The 20664-nt window shown below is 39.1% G+C and overlaps 1 protein-coding gene and 1 long non-coding RNA gene across 2 annotated transcripts in view; one reads left to right on the forward strand and one right to left on the reverse strand.

Moving 5' to 3' along the window:
- ahnak (AHNAK nucleoprotein) overlaps nucleotides 1-18276 on the reverse strand; it is a 33205-nt gene extending 14929 nt beyond the window's left edge. Inside the window, exons 1-6 of the mRNA XM_028008188.1 lie at nucleotides 18134-18276; nucleotides 11491-11553; nucleotides 8692-8750; nucleotides 6554-6710; nucleotides 6228-6454; nucleotides 98-6095 (exon numbers count right to left, since the gene is read on the reverse strand). Of these exons, the coding sequence (XP_027863989.1) occupies nucleotides 98-6095; nucleotides 6228-6454; nucleotides 6554-6710 (6382 nt within the window). The 5' untranslated portion in view covers nucleotides 8692-8750; nucleotides 11491-11553; nucleotides 18134-18276. The remainder of the gene's footprint in view (nucleotides 1-97; nucleotides 6096-6227; nucleotides 6455-6553; nucleotides 6711-8691; nucleotides 8751-11490; nucleotides 11554-18133) is intronic.
- On the forward strand, nucleotides 8764-17083 carry LOC114138768 (uncharacterized). The gene is made up of 2 exons (XR_003594294.1): nucleotides 8764-10413; nucleotides 13876-17083. It is a non-coding gene; the product is annotated as an uncharacterized LOC114138768 (long non-coding RNA).
- Nucleotides 18277-20664: the final 2388 nt, after the last annotated feature.

The raw sequence follows: 20664 nt of genomic DNA on the forward strand, positions 1-20664 counted from the left end.
TTCATACCAAATGACGGCATCTTGAATTTAGGCATTTTGAAACCACCTTTGTGACCCTCCATGTCAAAATCTGGGCCTTCAAAATCCACCTCTGGACCTTTCAGATCTCCTTTAATCTTTGGCAGATTAACATCCACGTCCCCTTCAACCTTAGGACCTTTCAGATTTATGTCAACATCTGGCATGTCAACTTTTGGACCTTTCAAATTTAGTGAAGGCATTTTTATTTTAGGCATTTCAAATCCTCCCTTTGGTCCTTCAATATCAACTTCTGGACCTTTGATGTCTATTTGAGGTGATTTGATATCTCCTTTGATCTTTGGACCTGAAACATCCATGTCACCTTTGAGTTTGGGGCCTTTCAAATTGAAATCCACATCTGGCATGGATATTTTTGGTCCAGATATGCTTGGCATGTTGAATTTGGGCCCTTTCAGTTTAGCATTTGGTCCCTTAATGTCAAGGTCTGCTCCTTCGATATCAACATCTGGTGCTTTCACATCAACATCTGCCTTAGGGAGGTTGATGTCAACATCTGGACCTTCTAGTTTGGCACCCTTTGAACCAAATGACGGCATCTTGAATTTAGGCATTTTTAGTCCACCCTTAGGACCTTCAATTTCAACATCTGGGCCTTCAATGTCCACCTCTGGACCTTTTAGATCTCCTTTAATCTTTGGCATTTTAATATCCACGTCCCCTTCAACCTTGGGACCTTTTAGATTTATGTCAACATCTGGGATATCAACTTTTGGACCTTTCAAATTTAGTGATGGCATTTTTATTTTAGGCATTTCAAATCCTCCCTTTGGTCCTTCAATATCAACTTCTGGACCTTTGATGTCTATTTGAGGTGATTTGATATCTCCTTTGATCTTTGGACCTGAAACATCCATGTCACCTTTGAGTTTTTGGCCTTTCAAGTTTAAATCCACATCTGGCATGGATATCTTTGGTCCAGATATGCTTGGCATGTTGAATTTGGGACCTTTCAGTTTGGCATTTGGTCCCTTAATGTCAAGGTCTGCCCCTTCAATATCAACATCTGGTGCTTTCACAACAATATCTGCCTTGGGGATGTTGATGTCAACATCTGGAACTTCCCCTTTGGTACCTTTCATACCAAATGACGGCATCTTGAATTTAGGCATTTTGAAACCACCTTTGTGACCCTCCATGTCAAAATCTGGGCCTTCAAAATCCACCTCTGGACCTTTCAGATCTCCTTTAATCTTTGGCAGATTAACATCCACGTCCCCTTCAACCTTAGGACCTTTCAGATTTATGTCAACATCTGGCATGTCAACTTTTGGACCTTTCAAATTTAGTGAAGGCATTTTTATTTTAGGCATTTCAAATCCTCCCTTTGGTCCTTCAATATCAACTTCTGGACCTTTGATGTCTATTTGAGGTGATTTGATATCTCCTTTGATCTTTGGACCTGAAACATCCATGTCACCTTTGAGTTTGGGGCCTTTCAAATTGAAATCCACATCTGGCATGGATATTTTTGGTCCAGATATGCTTGGCATGTTGAATTTGGGCCCTTTCAGTTTGGCATTTGGTCCCTTAATGTCAAGGTCTGCTCCTTCGATATCAACATCTGGTGCTTTCACATCAATATCTGCCTTGGGGATGTTGATGTCAACATCTGGACCTTCCCCTTTGGGACCTTTTAAGCCAAATGAGGGCATCTTGAATTTAGGCATTTTCAATCCACCTTTGTGACCCTCAATGTCAAAATCTGGGCCTTCAATATCCACCTCTGGACCTTTCAGATCTCCTTTAATCTTTGGCAGATTAACATCCACGTCCCCTTCAACCTTAGGACCTTTCAGATTTATGTCAACATCTGGCATGTCAACTTTTGGACCTTTCAAATTTAGTGATGGCATTTTTATTTTAGGCATTTCAAATCCTCCCTTTGGTCCTTCAATATCAACTTCTGGACCTTTGATGTCTATTTGAGGTGATTTGATATCTCCTTTGATCTTTGGACCTGAAACATCCATGTCACCTTTGAGTTTGGGGCCTTTCAAATTGAAATCCACATCTGGCATGGATATTTTTGGTCCAGATATGCTTGGCATGTTGAATTTGGGCCCTTTCAGTTTGGCATTTGGGCCCTTAATGTCAAGGTCTGCTCCTTCGATATCAACATCTGGCGCTTTAAAATTAATATCTGCCTTGGGGATGTTGATGTCAACATCTGGACCTTCCCCTTTGGGACCTTTTAAGCCAAATGAGGGCATCTTGAATTTAGGCATTTTCAATCCACCTTTGTGACCCTCAATGTCAAAATCTGGGCCTTCAATATCCACCTCTGGTCCTTTCAGATCTCCTTTAATCTTTGGCAGATTAACATCCACTTCCCCTTCAACCTTAGGACCTTTCAGATTAATGTCAACATCTGGGATATCAACCTTTGGACCTTTCAAATTTAGTGAAGGCATTTTTATTTTAGGCATTTCAAATCCTCCCTTTGGTCCTTCAATATCAACTTCTGGACCTTTGATGTCTATTTGTGGTGATTTGATATCTCCTTTGATCTTAGGACCTGAAACATCCATATCACCTTTGAGTTTGGGGCCTTTCAAATTAAAATCCACATCTGGCATGGTTATTTTTGGTCCAGATATGCTTGGCATGTTGAATTTGGGACCTTTCAGTTTGGCATTTGGTCCCTTAATGTCAAGGTCTGCTCCTTCAATATCAACCTCAGGTGCTTTTACATCAATATCTGCCTTGGGGAGGTTGATGTCAACATCTGGACCTTCCGCTTTCGGACCTTTTAAGCCAAATGACGGCATCTTGAATTTAGGCATTTTGAAACCACCTTTGTGACCCTCAATGTCAAAATCTGGGCCTTCAATATCCACCTCTGGTCCTTTCAGATCTCCTTTAATCTTTGGCAGATTAACATCCAGATCCCCTTCAACCTTGGGACCTTTTAGATTTATGTCAACATCTGGCATATCAACTTTTGGACCTTTCAAATTTAGTGATGGCATTTTTGTTTTAGGCATTTCAAATCCTCCCTTTGGTCCTTCAATATCAACTTCTGGACCTTTGATGTCTATTTGAGGTGATTTGATATCTCCTTTGATCTTTGGACCTGAAACATCCATGTCACCCTTGAGTTTTGAGCCTTTCAAGTTGAAATCCACATCTGGCATGGATATTTTCGGTCCAGATATGGTGGGCATGTTGAATTTGGACCCTTTGAGATTTGCATCTGGTCCCTTAATGTCAAGATCTGCTCCTTCAATTTCAACATCCGGTGCTTTCACATTAATGTCTGCCTTGGGGAGGTTGATGTCAACATCTGGACCTTCCACATTGGGGCCTCTCAATCCAAATGAAGGTATCTTAAATTTAGGCATTCTTAGCCCACCTTTTTGACCTTCCATGTCAATGTCTGCGCCTTCAATCTCCACCTCTGGACCTTTTAGATCTCCTTCAATGTTTGTCAGATTAACATCCACATCCGCTTGAACTTTAGGGCCTTTCAGATTACGATTAACATCTGGAACATCAACCTTTGAACCTTTCAAATTCAGTGAAGGCATTTTTATTTTTGGCATTTCAAATCCTCCCTTTGGTCGTTCAACATCAACTTCTGAACCTTTGATGTCAATTCTAGGTGATTTGATATCTCCTTTGATCTTTGGACCTGAAACATCCATGTCACCCTTGAGTTTTGAGCCTTTCAAGTTGAAATCCACATCTGGCATGGATATTTTCGGTCCAGATATGGTGGGCATGTTGAATTTGGACCCTTTGAGATTTGCATCTGGTCCCTTAATGTCAAGATCTGCTCCTTCAATTTCAACATCCGGTGCTTTCACATCAATATCTGCTTTTGGGAGGTTGATGTCGACATCTGGATCTTTGTCTTTGGGTCCTTTATTCCCGAATGAGGGCATCTTGAACTTATGCATTTTCAGTCCACCTTTGTGACCCTCTATGTCAACATCTGGGCCTTCAATGTCCACATCTGGACCTTTAAGGTCTCCTTTAATCGTTGGCAACTTAACATCTACATCTCCTGTTACTTTAGGTCCTTTCAGATTTAGATTAGCATCTGACACATCAACCTCTGGACCTTTCAAATTCAGTGAAGACATTTTTATTTTTGGCATTTCAAGTCCTCCCTTTGTCCGTTCAATATCAACTTCTGGACCTTTGATGTCAATTTCAGGTGATTTGATATTCCCTTTCATTTTTGGACTGGATACATCCACGTCACCTTTGACTTTTGCGCCTTTCAAGGTGAAATCCACATCTTGCATGGATTTTTCTGGTCCAGTTATTCTTGGCATGTTGAATTTGGACCCTTTCAGATTTGCATCTGGTCCTTTAATATCAACATCAGGTCCTTTCACATTTGTATGTGCCTTAAGGAAGTCAATGTTAACAACCTTTGGATCTTTCAAATTTACTGTGGGCATTTTTATTTCAGGCATTTTAATTTCTCCCTTTCGTCCTTCAACTTCAACTTCTGGGCCCTTGATGTCAATTTTATGTGATTTGATATCTGTTTTTATCTTTGGGAGCGAAACATCCATGTGACCTTTTTGTTTTGAGCCTTTCAAGTTGATATCTACGTCTGGCATGGACATTTTTGTTCCCGATTTGCTGGGTATTGTTTGGACTGATGCCTCCACTTCCGCATATTTTTTTACATCTTTGTTTATGTTTTGCTCTGTAATGTACATATCGTTTTCAGTTTTACAACTTTTCCCTCTCACATCAACTTTTTGGTCTTTGTTGTTAACTGATAGCGTTTCAATTTGGGATAATGGAAATCCGTGCTTTGACTCAAACTCTTTTTTGTCGGCTTCTGCTATCCTTACACTTTCTACATCCACATTACCTTTGATTGTTGAACCTTTCAAGTTCAGATTCATCTCAGGCATTCTTACATCAACTCCTACCTTTGAATCTGACATGTCGGCTTTACCTTTACTTCTCGTGTCTATCTCTGTTATGATTCGTGTTTTGTAATGAAAGCCATCACTGTCAGTTACCTGAGATCTATCAATGTCTGAATCCATTTTTTGATATTTAATGGCCTCTTCTGAGCTGCCTTGACTAGTGGTCTTTAATGATGATGTGTTTATAAGTGGTAATTTTAAATCACCTTCTTTTCTTTCAGTGTTTATATCAGGACATCTAAACCCTACTTTCGTTGCTGCTGGAACTCCCTCATCTTTTTCTCCACTTTCTGGCTTTGCACTTGGAAGACTAGTTTGGCTACTTGTCAATAAATTTCTGTCTGGATGTGAAGAATAACCAGTGTTGGCATTAGTTTCTGTAACAAGTGATACCGTTCCAGAATCAGCAGAATTTCCAATCGTTTTAACATCAAAATAACTTGATCCCTTGTTCAGGTGGAGGGATGTGTCTCCAGATGGTCTCTGGAACTTAATGTCTTCTTGTGACACAGACAGACTAGCTGATCTTTTGTTTTCATCATTTGTGGTTAATTCTGCATCTGCTGACCCTCCTACTGTAACAACCTTTATAAAAGTGCTTTTACTTTCACCGGATGTAGTCTGTTTTTCAGACTCATCTGTGCTTCCAGCTGTCTGTTCTTCACTTTCTCTTAAGATTTTAGTGCCCTCGTGACCTATAACTCCAAACTTAGGTCCTTTGAATCTGAGGTCCTTACTTCTTTCTGTTCCCTCTCTTATAATTGTCTTTGACTGATCTCCACTTGTATGTGTTTCTGTTGAGCTACCTTTTAGACCAGTATAGGTTACATTGCATGACTCAAAAACACCCTCTTCTCCCACCCCTTTAACTGTAGGACTGCCATGCAATATTCTGACACGAGGAGAGCCATCTCCAGATTCATGCCGTTGTCCCTTGAAGTCTGGGCTTGAAAGTTCTAGTTTCTCACCTATCCCACTTGGCATATCCACTGTGTAAGTAGTGATGCGGCGAGTGATGGTTGTAATAGTACTGCCATCACTGCTAGTGCTGCTGTGTCGCTCTGTACGAACATCCACTCCTTCTGCAAGATCTTCAGACTTCAGCCTTGGTTTAATCTTCTTTGTGTATATTCTCTTGTAGTCCTCATCATCTCCACTCTGTATCAACATACAATATCATGTTTGTTAAAATATTAAGAAATAGTATATACTGTATACTGTATATTTTATCCATTTGATAATCGTAGTAATCTCTAAGCAAACTCAAACTTTTGGTTTTAGATAACTTACGAGAATGATTTCTGGACTTGATGCTCCAAACTGTGACTTCCCTTCCCATGTGAGGGTGCCCATTGGAGAACGACATGGTGTGCTCAAGGGTGAGTAGCACGGGGATTTGTCTCCTTTGTTTTGTAGTTTCAGTCCAACTTTGTGTTTGTTCAATGTTTTCAGTAACTCTGCTGTCTCTTCGGAGCTCATATTTTCAAAGTAGATAGTTGCACCCACAATCTGATCGCCTGCAAGTTTAAATGTTTGTTATGAATTAATCTTAAAAACAAAATAGATGGTGAAAAAATATTTCACAGTTTATTAAAGATATCAAGATAATGTACTACCTTCATATACTTTTCCAGATCGTGCTGCAGGTGACTCCCCTTTCACCTCTTTGACGAGGAGCTCTCCTCCACTTGTGTGTTCAATGGTCAAGCCAGTTTTGTCTGGGCCCTCCCAGTCTTGAAAGAGCACTTCCCTGGTGTCCTCTTCGTCAGCCATCTATAAAAGTAAACATTTATTTAGACAGAAAAAAAGTGGGGCAAAATGCGTTTGGTTGTCACATTTGGTAACTAACTTCCTGTGGGATACAGTTATAACATATTGCAGGTGAAATTTCCAAAACAGGCAGAAATTATCTACATAATAATATCAGGTGTTCCACAGTGCACACTGAAGTTTTAGAATTTTTACATTAAAAAATGTATGTAAAATTAAATTTTTTGATTGTGTTTTCAGGAACAAAGAAAACCTGGAATGTAATTTTTCAGGTTGTCTGTGTTCCTCCTCTATGACTTTTACGAACTAAGTTTTATTTTTAATGAAATATTTATTAGGATTTAGAAGTATAGAAGGAGAGTTTAGCTGCAAGAAAATAGATCACATTCACTTGGGGGTTGTGGTGGTAGGTGATGCTGATGACTTAAAATGGTTGTAGGCTAAAAGGCTGCATGGTTGAGGCAAACTGTTGAAATCGGTTCTCATTGTTGCAGCTGTGTGACCAAAATCACATCATTTTGTTCTCAGCCTCATGTTGTCCCCCCTTTCTTGTCACAACTGCCCTGGCTAACTCCTGGAAGTGCATACTGAAGCATTAAATGCCCCATGCTTGTTTCTGATCCAATGTAGTGGGCGAACAACTTACAGACGTTCTTTTTTCTAACATGGAAAGTAAAATGAGATTTTCCAGCGTATCAATCATTATTTCCTCCTCTGAATTTGTGTAAGAATTGATGCTCTCTCCCATGATTGCTGTTTATACAGTAGGCTACCTTTGTAAACCAGACACATAGCAAAACACTATAACGTTACTGCAGCAGGATGGGTTTCACAGAAGCTCGGCTCAAAGTGTCTTGCAAACTGTAAGGGGCTGTGTGAAAACAAACAACCAAAAACCGCCTGATGGTGCATCGATAGTTTGACTTGATTTGACCATGCTTAAGAGTTTCACATCAGTTATTGAACATTGTTAAAATACTGCATTACAATTAGTCCACGAGAGGCTCCAGGAGAGGACATTTGTCTATTGCTACCTGCAAGATCTATCAGAAATTGTTTGGTTGTCACGAAGAGAAGGAAAATCAGCAAGTAGTATACATCATGACCTAATCAGATATTTCAGTTAATGAAAATCCATACTAAATTTGTAAGTTAATGAGTATTTTCCATCTTTGATGGGGTTTTTTAAACGATGATGGAAAAATCTGATGGCAATCCATTATTTTGACAGATTACACACCTGACCACTTGGTGCAGATGCACAGACAGTTTCAGACAGAGATAAATTGTAGTCACTAACCCAATCAATAGGCTCTACGATAAACTTACTCCAGAGTATCATGTCTGATCTTGACTTTTTCTGAGAACTGACGGTGGCACATTGAAGAGTTTTGGACAAGAGGCTTTGGAGCGCATCAAATGCAGCTGAATCCCACTGAGGGGAATGTGTGCAGAATTAAGTAATATTCAGAGTCTAGCCAACTTTTGATCACTTCAGTTGGTGAAATGTTTCAAAACTTTGTTACTACAGAGAAAATGTTAAATGTATTCAGCTTAATGATGAAACACTGTCTAAATGTCCTGCTTGCACAACCTCTTAAATAAGTCATTAATTGGAACTAATTAACTAGAAATAAATACAGAAACAATTGATAATAATCAAATAAGTGTAAAATTAATCATATGTGCCAAAATTCAGTATATTGATTTCATCTTTAAAATTAGATATATTTATTTGAGTTATTTCAGACCAAACTAGGGACATGGAAGCTGAAGTTCCTCACCCATTGTTTGAAGGAAATAAATACAATTTATTGAAGTTATGTCCTGATCTTTTGAACGAGTTTATCTTAAGTGTAAAGGTACTCGATTTCAAGCTGACATTCTAGGCTGTGACTACATATCAAAATAAACTCAACGGAGGACAACACTTTTTTTCAAAATGGCCTTTAAGACAATTGCAACAAAAGCCAACGCGTGTTACCTTGATTTTGTTTTCCTCTAAACCAGTCCTGGTGTGAGGAAAATGCTGTTGTTGTTTTCCTATATAACAAAAACAAAACAAAACCACAATAAAGAATTAAAACAATTTCTTTATGAAAATAATTCATCATGACTGAAGATAATAATATATGAGACCCATGTATGAACACTAGATGGTGATAAAACTCAATTGACAACATAGCTTCCACTACCTCCAAAAACCATATTGACAACTCCCTCTTTTTAGAATAGTGTTAGGGTATGTTTTGTAAATGTGGGTGCAGTTAGACCACACCCTGCCCTGAGGAAAGCAGGCAAATCCTGTGAATACACCCTTTGAGCTTCAAAGTCAATAGAAGAAACAATGATGGTGTCCAGCTTTATGAAAACATATGCTGCAGAAAGCTGAACAGAAAACACATGCATTTTTAGGTTGCAAGCTATTGTTATTAAAAGTAAATATTCACATTGACAAATGACAAAGTGGAAAACTACTATAAATTCAAAAGTACTGCAAATAGGAAATTGTCTCAGTGTCTTTACTAAGAGTTTCTTTATAAAGACCGTCTTCCAGTCTTTCAGTAAACATCAACTAACACTGTTCTCTGTATTTCTGTCTTAACATCCAATTTGTGTTTCCTAAATCCAAGGTCATTCAAGTAAATGGCAGGATATTTAGAGAGACGATGTTGTTCTTTTCAAGTAAATTGAATAATGGTCCACCTTTTTGATATGTCAGACGAGGGGAGATTTTGAAGGTGAACCCACTACTGAGCTAAAGTAAGATCATGCATTTGCCAAAAACATCTTCCATATCTCAACATTCTTAAGAAAATATTTTCTAGGTTGATGAGACAAAAGTGGAACTTCTTGCAGTGGGTGCATCCTTTGACATCTGGTGTATAGCTAACAATATTAGCTATTAGCTGCTTGGGTCCTGCAGGACTTTAATGACAAGTCGTATCTGTTAAGCCATGAATTGTACTCTCTCCTAAAATATCCCAAAGGAGCTTGTGTGGTGATTAGAAACACACCAGTAAGTCTATTTCTGATTTAAGGGCTTTGAAGTGACCTAGCCAAATTCTAGACTTGTATCTTTTGGGTCCTATCCCATGACCCTAAACAAGTCTGTCACTTTAGAAAACATTCCAGTATGGCATAATTAAAAGAAGAGTGGGCCAAAGTTATTTCACATCAATGTAAAAGACTCATTGCCAGTTATTAAAAATTCTTAATAAAAGTTGTTGCTGCCAATAATGGCCCAATCAGTTATTAGATATCGGGCATAATTATGTTTTCACATAGAGTCTGTTTAGTTTGAATTGCTTTTTCATTTCATAAGTACGGTACATTTATCATCTGAAAACATCATTTTGACCTGAATCTTTAACTGATATTAAATTGCTTTTTAATCTTAAAGATTGTAGGCTTATGAGAAAGATGTAATAATCAAATCTAATGTGTAACCTTGGTTTTCTAGCTTTTAAAGTCCTGTTCAAGACATAACGTAACAAGTCAATAAATAGACTTGTTCTATGTAATTGAGGACACACGGGGATGTGTGCAACACTATGAGGTAATATTAAACCCTCTTAACCTCTCTATCTGGAATAGCTTTTCCCCAATACTCTAGGCTGCACAACACACTGAGCATTGTAACTTACTGTATGTTAGTGAAGAGTGGGTTAGAGTTTTTGGCAAAGATCCGGACAACCAAATGCAGGTAACTAAAACTTCAACTTTTCTTTCCTCTTCATGCTGTTTATCTCACTTAATGTTTCAGTGTGACCCATTTAAAGCTTGAAATGCTAATTAGTGAAGACTTCAAACTACAACTTAGGAAGCAGGAATTTATCTCTGTGTCGAATGACTATGAAGAGGAGTAACAGCCTTATGTACAATTTTAGCTAATGAATTTTAGTGAAGCATATCTGCTTAAATTGAATGCAACAACTTGTTTCCTTTAAAACAACACCAAAATGCAAAGGGCCAAGTGGAATTGAGTCCCCTTCTATGTTTCTTTCTTTAATTTAGTCTCAGGTGTCCTAACTTTGCCCACCTTTTAAATATTTCATCAAATGGTTTGAAAATGACAATAAGCAATAAAATTGATGCAGCAAAATCACATGACTAGTTATAGACTGTGCAGCAAACAGCTGCTGAATAAATATGACTTTGTTCTCAAAATCATAAGACAAGCCTGCAGTGGATGACTCAAACAGCTCAGACAACATGACAATCAACTTTACGTTCTGTACTTAAAAGTAGATATATGTTTTTCAATTTGGAACTTTGAAGTAAACCATGAAGGATGTGAAAATAAGGACAGAGGGAGTCAGACAAGCTTGTCTGTCATGTTTTATTACAGTCTGGTATGTGTGTTGGGAAAAGGGGGTGTGGAGAACACGGCAGACTAAAGCCTCTTATAATAAAGCATAACCACAAAACATTTCTGGGTGTCCATGCCTTCTCGCTGACCCACAAGATGTTGCGGATATTTTGATTTTGACTTTTTTTTTCTACCAAGTAAACAGTACAAGCTTGGCGGGCTTTTAAGTGAACTGTTTCATAAGAAGGCTTAGAGTAGAACAGGTGGTCTCTTGCAGAGGAGCCAAATGTCAGGCTGCAAGATTCTGCACAGCTGAACAGATCGGGCATGACCACTAAGGTTCAAATGCAGCCTTGCAACTGATACTCCAGAAGCAGTTTTGAGTCCAGTCACATGACGTATTGTTGGAGTGGTGTGATGTGCAATATGTAAGTTAGCTGTCTTTATTGTGTGGTGTGTTAGAACACTTACCTTGGATTGCTCAAGCTAATCCAAGGGCTTCAGTCTGCTTCTTGTGTTCTTCTTTTTTGACTTCTGTTGAGAGCAATACAAAAACAGAATTGGGATTTAATATGTAATTTGTGAATATACTTCTAGATAAAGTTAAGGCTACAGAGAAAAACCCATCTGTGTTTTCTTTTATACAGTGAGATGCCTTTTTTCAGTTAAACTGTTAAAAATTGTCAGTCTACCAAGATATGTCTCGGTAACAGACACAAATGTTTAAGTTCATTGTTAATTACTCATTAGTTAATTATTCGTACTAAATTAATCAAATGCTTCATCTCCAATCAGACTCTTCAGACTTTCATAGTTTACCAATCAGTGACAGCAATGTTCACCCATATAAGTAATCATGTAAAAATTTCTATAAGTAAATAAATCTAAATATCTGCATGGTATGGCCTCACTTTAAAGGAAAGGGTAGACAAATGGACATGTTTTGTACCCTTTCCACCTAATAACTAAGGTAAAGTTTGAAACTAAACTTAACATTTTCAGTTCTGTTCTTTCTCTTGGGTTGTGACTACAAAGTAGAAAACCACCAAGGGCCAGTGACAGACTCCCAATGCTAGTGAAAAAAGCAATTGTTGTAGGAGTTGCATTTATCATTCGGATCCTGATCTTCCGTAGGCAGGCCTAGTCTGTCTTACTTCTACCCACTGCAACTGGCCGGACGTTTTAAAGGTCTTGTGTGGATTATTGTGTCAAACTAGTGGCATATTGTGAAACAAAGCCTCCATTTTGTCAGTCAGAGAACAAACAGAACCAGACTTGATGTGAGTGTAGAAAGGCATCTACCAGTGGGAACATGTCGATCAGGACAAATAGCTCCCTAGCCCTCTCATTAACTTCCTCCTGCACAACACCCTGTTTTTAATATGCACTAAAGTCCTCATCACTTTAGTGCAAAACTATTTAATAACAGGGTTTATCAGATAGAAGCATTTTCTCAGTAGTCTGTGTATTACTTATGTGTGTAATATACAGCAATAAAGATAAGGAAAGTAAAAGTGTTGTTTAAAATTAAGATTACATATATAGTTTTTTTCTTGTTTGTTTTTGAATGTGACTCATACTGGAATCAACACATCGAGTTCTCAGTTTGTGTTGGGAGACTGGCAGCACGGCAGCTGTGTACACTTTACAGTCCATCCTCTTGTTACTGCTAGGTATTAATCAGACTGCCTTGTCATAAAACATTCAGGTACCTCCTGACTCAAATCTTTTAATGGTCATAGAAGCAATCTGGCACATAAGATGAGACAGAAGCAAGCTGGATAACTAATGTGCAAAGAGGTTGCCACACCTTCTTAGCTTTGGTAGCACTCTAGAGATAACTACTGATGTGGTCCTCAGTAGTGAGAATAGTCTCATGAATACTAATGCAACTACACATACAAATAGTACATTACACATGTGGGATGAAGAACAGGTTGCTTTGCCTATATGTCTTGCTGATAGAGTGAGGTACTCGCTGTGTGCAACCCCACCCAGGCCTCCAGTCACACACATTCCTTGATAGAGCTGTCAGGCCAACTGGAAGGGAGCCCAGCCTCTCCCTACAGTGACTAACTGCAGAGAAATGTCCCTCTTTCTCTCTCACACTGATTCCTGCCCCCTACCCTACTCAGTCGCTCACACCTCTGCAAGTCAGCCCTCTATATCCCCTAAAACTCTAGGTTATGTGCTGATGAATAAGAGCCCTACATCCATCCAGATATGTGAGTGCAATAGCAAGGCAAAGCATACCATTTTAAAAAAAAACTGTGAACTTGTTTCACAGATGTGATGGTTATCATTTCACTTAAATCTTTCTCCCCACCTGGTTGACGCTGTGAGAATCTTTTAGATGCTTTGAATTTCATTTGTACCGGTTTTCCCAATTCCTGCAGGCACATATCAGTTTTGCCATCATAATTTCCCTGTAAGTAGGTCACAATGTGATGGAAACATATGAAGAGAGTTGAAGTTACTCCACTCCTTTGATTGCCAAATCTAATCAATTTGGTGTGCAGAGAAGGGAAGCAGTGTGACAATGATTACATCTCACTGCTTAGTATATCAAACAGTGATGCTGGGCAAAGATAAGATTTGATTATGAGCAAGTAGAAAAAGACCTCTGTGCAGTGAGGCAAAAAGAGGACAAGGAGAAGTGAGCAAATCAGTCTTGTTGTCAAAACAGAATGGGCTCCCTGTTTCCCCTTGCCGCGTTGGAGTTTGACGCAGCACGTAAAGCAAACACAAAGAGAGACACAGCCTCTGGTTATTCCCCAAAGAAGCAGATAGCCTGTGCATGTATGACACACATAAAAGGAACGAGCATCAAACTAAATTGTTCCTTTCTCCTCTCAGTGTTCACATACCCCTGAAGGAAACCACAAGTCCTGAATACGACCAAAGCCTGTCTGCTGACGCCAGCTCGGTCGGCTGCTGATTAAACCATTGGGACTTTGGCAGGAATCCGACAGCAAATGGAAAAACTGAGAAGTTCTTCTCCTTCTTTTACAAGATCACAAACAAGACCAACCACCTCCTAATGTAAACTGCAACTATGCCTTCACCACCATTCAAACTTCATGACATAGGGAAAACGTTGACTTATATGTCTTAAAATGGTAAAGGTATGAGACAGTTCATGGCTCCTTCTTCAAACTTTGTTCTGTGTCCCACCAGCAGACAACAAAGAGGGGAGGATCTCGCTTTGAATTTCCTCTCACCAAGGTTTACAACTTTTTCCATATGTGCAAAGAGTTTTCAGGAAGTTTTTCCTATCCTTTCAAAGAAAAGCATCAAAATCAGTTGTGCACACAAGACTGGGATTACCACACTCTGAAAGTCAACGAGTTCTTTCGTTGTAGCCATAAAAAAAAAAAAATACAGACTGGAATTGAAAAAACGAAGCTGTGCCGTTATTTTACAGAATTTCACTTTAGTTGCTCTTTTCTAAAATGAGAAGTGATGCTGGGCTGAAGCCAGCACACTGTTTCACAGCCAAGAACATTGAGCAACAAATGAAAGCATAAATAATAAAAAAGCATAGACCCATTTCCTTAATGTGGAGACATATGTATATAAAGACATGATGCAAAATTTTAACTGACTATTGTTCTGGTAACACTGGTAAGAGGAGAATAAATTTTGAAACTGAATCGTACAGATATTGTAAAAGAAAATCTCCGTATGTCATAACATGCTGTTTTTCAGCTTCAAAACAGTTTGTCAAACTGTTTAATTTGCTACAGCTGATGTTTAAAGTAAAAGTAATCTAAAGCCGTTTACAGTGGAGGGGACAAGGCAATTACAAATACAGCTAGTTGGCAGCAGAATGTATATATTTATAGACATAATTCTCTAGCTACGTTCCTTAGCTACAGAATTTACATCATGACTCGAGCCAACAATATGCATTTGTATATAAAGCACAGAAGTGAGATTTGTTGGAGCATTTTAGACAGCGAGCCATGCCAACCTTGACTATCATCCGCCAGATAAGAAAAACCTAAACAACAAATGCTTTCCCAACGTTGCATTCCGGGCACTGCTCCCTGAAATTCTGGTCCCAACCCCTCCCTGCTAAAAGATTTGCTAACAGATGCAGCGTGTTACTCCTTGCATGGGGAAACATGGCAGGTTTTAACGTGAGGAGCAAGGTGAAATTGTACAGTGAAGCAACACTTGTGGAAGATTTATTGTTCTGGGTGGTTCTGTGAAGCAGATGTTTGGATGAACGGTAGTGTAAGTTATTAGCTTATGAGGGCTAAAAAAAAAAATAAAAAAATGGGAAAGCATTCACACCCTTTTTGAATTCTATGCTTGCAAAGGTTCAGCCAAATGAAAAGCTACAATAAACAAATCTGAATCGAATCTACATGGATGGGTGGGACTTTTCTGGCGAGATCATCATAACTCTCAAAACACTATTTTGCAGCAATAGACCATGCAAGAGTAATGATAAAAGCTCCTCAGAGAGTTTTGAGCGCACGGTGAAACAATCCAAAGCAGCGCTGGATGGGTGAAAAGGGAGTGGCTTCTGTGTGGATTGCCTAAAAAAACTTTCTAAAAGTGTACTATACTCTTATGTGTGTTATTTGCAGCTGAAAGAGAACAAAACCTTAACAAGCCTCAAAAGTGGATATTGCTGGAGCTTTGTAAATCTAACAGAAAGCCAGTTTAGAGACAAATAATCTACAGTTTCTTCTTTCATCTTTTTCAGAACATTCACCACCCTCTTGTATGGTCAACACACACTGTGACTTCTTGCAGCCACCCACGTAACGAAATCTCAAGGAAACGGCAAAGGAAGTGTGCTGAAGACCAGTTTCCTTTAATTTCACACTGAAGAGTATTAAAAACAGCACTGCTCTCATTGCTGCTGTCAATCAGCAGCACCCAAAGAGTGCGTGCAGCTGTATCTGATGTAGCGCGTAGACCAATATCTTGACATAAGTCAAGGTTCCCAGCAGTCATGAGACATGGCTCACTAAAGACTATTTTTTCCATGCAGATGTCACATTAAACCAACTCAGCATTAGAAAGGCAGACAAGCGCATATGGAGACAAACAGTACCCACCCAAGGCCACAAAGAGGCCGTTTTAACTGACAAGCATTTCAGCATCTAACAGCTGGGAACAAAACATATTACGACCTGATAAGTGAATTATTATGTTAATTTAAAGTTCACACCTTCACAGTTATTTCCTAACCAATCTAATAATTTTTTATTTGATTAAAAGGAGTACCCTTACGCAACACAATGCCTAAAAATACATTTTAGCTCAATTTGGCTCTATAAGCAGTGCATGTTACAATCAATCAACTTGACAAGAGCAATTAAAAACATGCCAGACATTTACTGCTGCGGGGCACTAAACGTTGGTTCGACGTACGTGGTAGAAAACAGTGTACAGGGTGGTGCGAAAAGCAGCTCAGAGTTTTGGGTGTGGCAGGAGGGAGTTGCGGAGGACAGGCGACTGTACTTTGCCAAATCTAACTTCTAACTAAGGTTCAGCAAACAATTATGTGTTATTTTTTCTGTCCTTTTTTCACAACTCAAACAGTGTTTCATTATATTCATGATTGAAACATTAAGTGGCAATACATGTTTTGAAAAGCACAAAATATAAGGTGATAACATAATGATGTTTGAAAACTTCTGTCAGTTTTTGGATTTCTGAGAAAAAAAACCGTTTTCCCTCATTCTTCCAACGTGCTAAGCCTCTGCTCCCCCTTTCTATGCCTCAAACCTGGTTTCAATTAGCTTGTCTTTCCAAACCACTACATTCCATAACTCCCCTCCTCACCCCAGAACCACCCATCCCCCTCTCACCAACACGCTTACTGACTCTCTTTCCCTGTCTTCCTACCATCTTTTCCCCCCACATACCCTGGCATGGAGCCCAGGTTAAGTAACCCAAGGTATGGGGAAAATAAGGAGAAATCGTCCTCTGTCCAATACTTACAAACGAGTAAGTCATAAAAGATTTACATGCGTCACGGCTGCAGGGGTTTAACGTTTCTACCGTATGAAATAAAGTACATATTTGGTCAAGAAAAAAAAAACTCTACACAGAGGTTCAACATTTCATAAAAAACATTTTGAACTGAAAGCTTACATAAAACACCAACAGATAAAAGTTAACAACATTCAACATGTGCCCTTCACTATCCAGTCAGGATGTTTAAAGAGCTCGACTGTGACAACTGTCTATGGTGTGTATGGGTTCCTTTTTTTCTGGCTGTAAAAGGGTGTGCCTGTCTGAGGAGACAGCAGAGCAAGAAGAGAGGGAAGAAAAAGGAAACAGGAGAAAGGAGGTGAAGGAGAGAGATCCACACCCAAACTTGTTGCTGCAGGCTCTAACAGGGAAGTATCTTCACTTGCTATCTAACAAAAGGTGGAGAAAGGCATCAACCATAACATCAACACAACCTGATTTCTTTTATCCAGCCGCTGCCACGTCATTCCATCCACAAATTACTCTTTAAAGGTTCTCTTTCCGGAACAAGATACAGAATAGCATGAATGCAAAGAGGCATCAAATTATCAAACCACTTTTGAAAAAGTTTATCAAACACTTTCATGCCTGTTCAACTTCTTCTGTTAGGGGAAAATAAAGTGCGCCACTGCAGTTAAACACTCAGCATTCATGTGGCTGTGGGTACACACCCACTTCTCATGCCGTGCTTTTCTTTAAATGAGGTTTTGAATGTGCAATGAGATCCATACAGATTGTCACTTTACAGAAATATACTGAACAAAAAAATAATATTCTAAACTTCCCAGAACTTTCTATTGGAAACTCCCCACCCCAACTTTTTTTCTTTTGGAAGAAGCAGACAACATCAGAATAGATAAGCACATGTAATAAAGCAGGACACTGTCATTGTAAACTTACACACAGACATAACAAGTGCCCTTTAACAGTACAATAAAGGACTGCAAACTGATAACAGTGACTCTTTTGCAATTGTGTTGTTCAAATTGACTGAACACCTAAATCTGATGGGCAGATAAGCATGAAACAAAGAACAGTTTGTCAAATTTCAGCAGTCAAAAAGCAAACATTAACTATACTGTAAAACAGAAAAAAAAGCGAAAAAGTTCATCTTTACCTGTGCGCAATCGTTGCGCCAAAGAAGCCTCACACCCGCCTGAGCATCCTTGAAAACGTGTCTTCTCTCCTTCACCCTAGCATAAAGAGAGCACTTTTCACACTGTCACAAGTTTGCAGTCTGTCAGAAGTATGTCTCTGTTTTCCTATTTCTCGACCACTTAGACTTGCAGGGCGTTTTCTCCCCCCTCCTCTTTCCCTCCCTCCCTTCTCTGAGTTGATTTAAGCCTCTTGTTTTGTTTTGTTTTTTTGTTTTTTCCCCCCTCCTCTGTGTGGCTTCTACTCTGGGCTAAGCCGAGTGGTTGGACCAGGAGCTGGGTAGGGCTCCTGGTTTGCAGAGGGAGGAGAATACAAGGGAGGAGACCTGTTGGAGGGAGTGGTCCTTTGCAGTGGGACCACCCACTGTTCCACATAGAGGGCTGCAGAGACATATAACAAGAAGACTGAGTTCTGGTTCAGTATGGAAACTGGTTGAACAACAGTTTTGAAACGGTTCTCAAACATATTTGTGTACATTTTCATTGCCATCAATGTATAAGTACTTAAATGTGATACTCGTGTTTAGTATTTATCTCATGCTGACACAGTGTAACACATCACAATGTGGGTATCATATGACAGACAATAGCACAACCCTGTTATAACAGCACTGAATTCACTGTACACAAACTAATACAAACTTATCATTAACTGAGTGACTCATAAATGAATAGCTTTCCTGTACTCGAAAGCAAAACTGTTTATGTAAAAGTTTTTCATTGGAGCAGTGCCACCCAGGATGACTGACTTGAAAAAACGAAAATATTTTTATTTCAGTTTGAGCTGTTTGACTCGTAAAAACTATAATAAATGCAGGTTTTACATTCTTTTTTGCAGATGTTTTCTAGCATAAATTGCCCTTTGTAATGGTAGTTAATGTGCCAAAAATTCTCATGTGACTGCAGCATGGCTCTGTAATAGTCACAGTGAAATACACTGTCAAACACTTTAATGAGGTAGGCGCTCCTCCTCTTCCAGCCTACTGTCATTTGAAATAAGCTTAAAGCTCTTTAAAAGCACAGTTTTGCTTCAAGCTCTTATGCAAGAGCAGCCAAAGAAAATAACACCAAGTGTTAAATTAAACACTTGGAAATTGGTCAAAGCTGCACAGTTTTCCATGTGTTGGAAAAATAAAGGAAGGCATTATACGACATTAACAGAGTTGCTGCTCAATAACAACCCCAGCAGAAAAATCTGCCTAGAGTTATATGAGAGTATTTGGATCAGCAGCTGGGGTATATATTAAAATATCTGGTTAAAGGAGTTCAGTAACTAAAACAGAGTAACCCAACCTTTCTTTCTGATGTTCCCAGTGGCCATGTCATATGAACTTAAGTGCCCTTTTTTCTAACACCACCCGTTGTGTTGCTTTCATTTAAGCCGATGTCAGAAACATCATACTATAATACCCAGATTTTTAACTTACTTTCAGAAATTACAGCTTCTCCCACAATTGTTAGGTATTCAAAGAAGAATACTTAACAATTTATTTTTTTTTATTGTTTTTCCCAGTTTTTCAGTAATAAAAAAACTGAAAAATAAACTATTAAAACCACTCTTTGGAGATTTCCACATCTTATCAAGGACAAATTATCATTTTAATTTTTAGTCTCACAATAAATATAGACATGTTTTTAATTTCAGGAGAAAATCATCTGCTGGTGTTGGTCAGTTGTGCTGCATCAAATCCATGACTTACACCCTTTTCACATTGCCCACAATATTAATACCTGCTTTCATGACCAAAGAATCACATTTGCTTAATTTACCACTGACCTGGAATCCATGAAATACAGTCAACTCCCTCCTATTTGTGGATTTTTCTCTGGGACTTTGCTCCAAATTATTCGCAGAAAAATCCATACATTTTTTGTAAAGAATAACTAAAATATTGAATGAAGCAAGGGTGACCTGAAATATTGAGTTGCAATTGACATGTTATTGGCTGGCGTTTGCAAAGCAGCCAATCCAAGAGGGTCATTTATTTTCATTGGCACTGATTGGCTGTACCCCCAGGAGCAGAAATAAGGAAGACTGTAGATATCACAAAATACCTTAAAACACACAACATAAACATTTTATTGACAGCAAACTGTACTTGAAGGCTTCCATTAAATGAAATAAAGTGACAGAGTTAAAGAACCCATTTTTCATGTCCCTCAAAGATGCTTCACACATCATGTGGTCACACCTCGGCAAAGCCACGGCATGGGCTTCACGTTGCAGTGATGCAGTAATTCTGCTTGGGAGACTCACAGATTGAGGAAGCAGCAATTAGAAGGTTTTATTTGAAAGTGCTTTAGCGCTCGGATGCCAGTAGAAGACATGCAGGCTGAGAATTGCCATCAGCTTGAATGGACAGTTTAGGGTCGGGATTAGGGTCTTTGTCCTGCCTGGGGCCCGGACACTGGTGGTGGAGTGGAGACCGGAAAGAAGGGGAGGCTGAAGGAGCCTGGGAGGACGAGGGTGGAGACGGGTCGAAGCACGGCTGGG

This window comes from Xiphophorus couchianus, chromosome 23, assembly GCF_001444195.1.
Source record: "Xiphophorus couchianus chromosome 23, X_couchianus-1.0, whole genome shotgun sequence".
In the NCBI taxonomy this organism is placed as follows: Eukaryota; Metazoa; Chordata; class Actinopteri; order Cyprinodontiformes; family Poeciliidae; genus Xiphophorus; species Xiphophorus couchianus.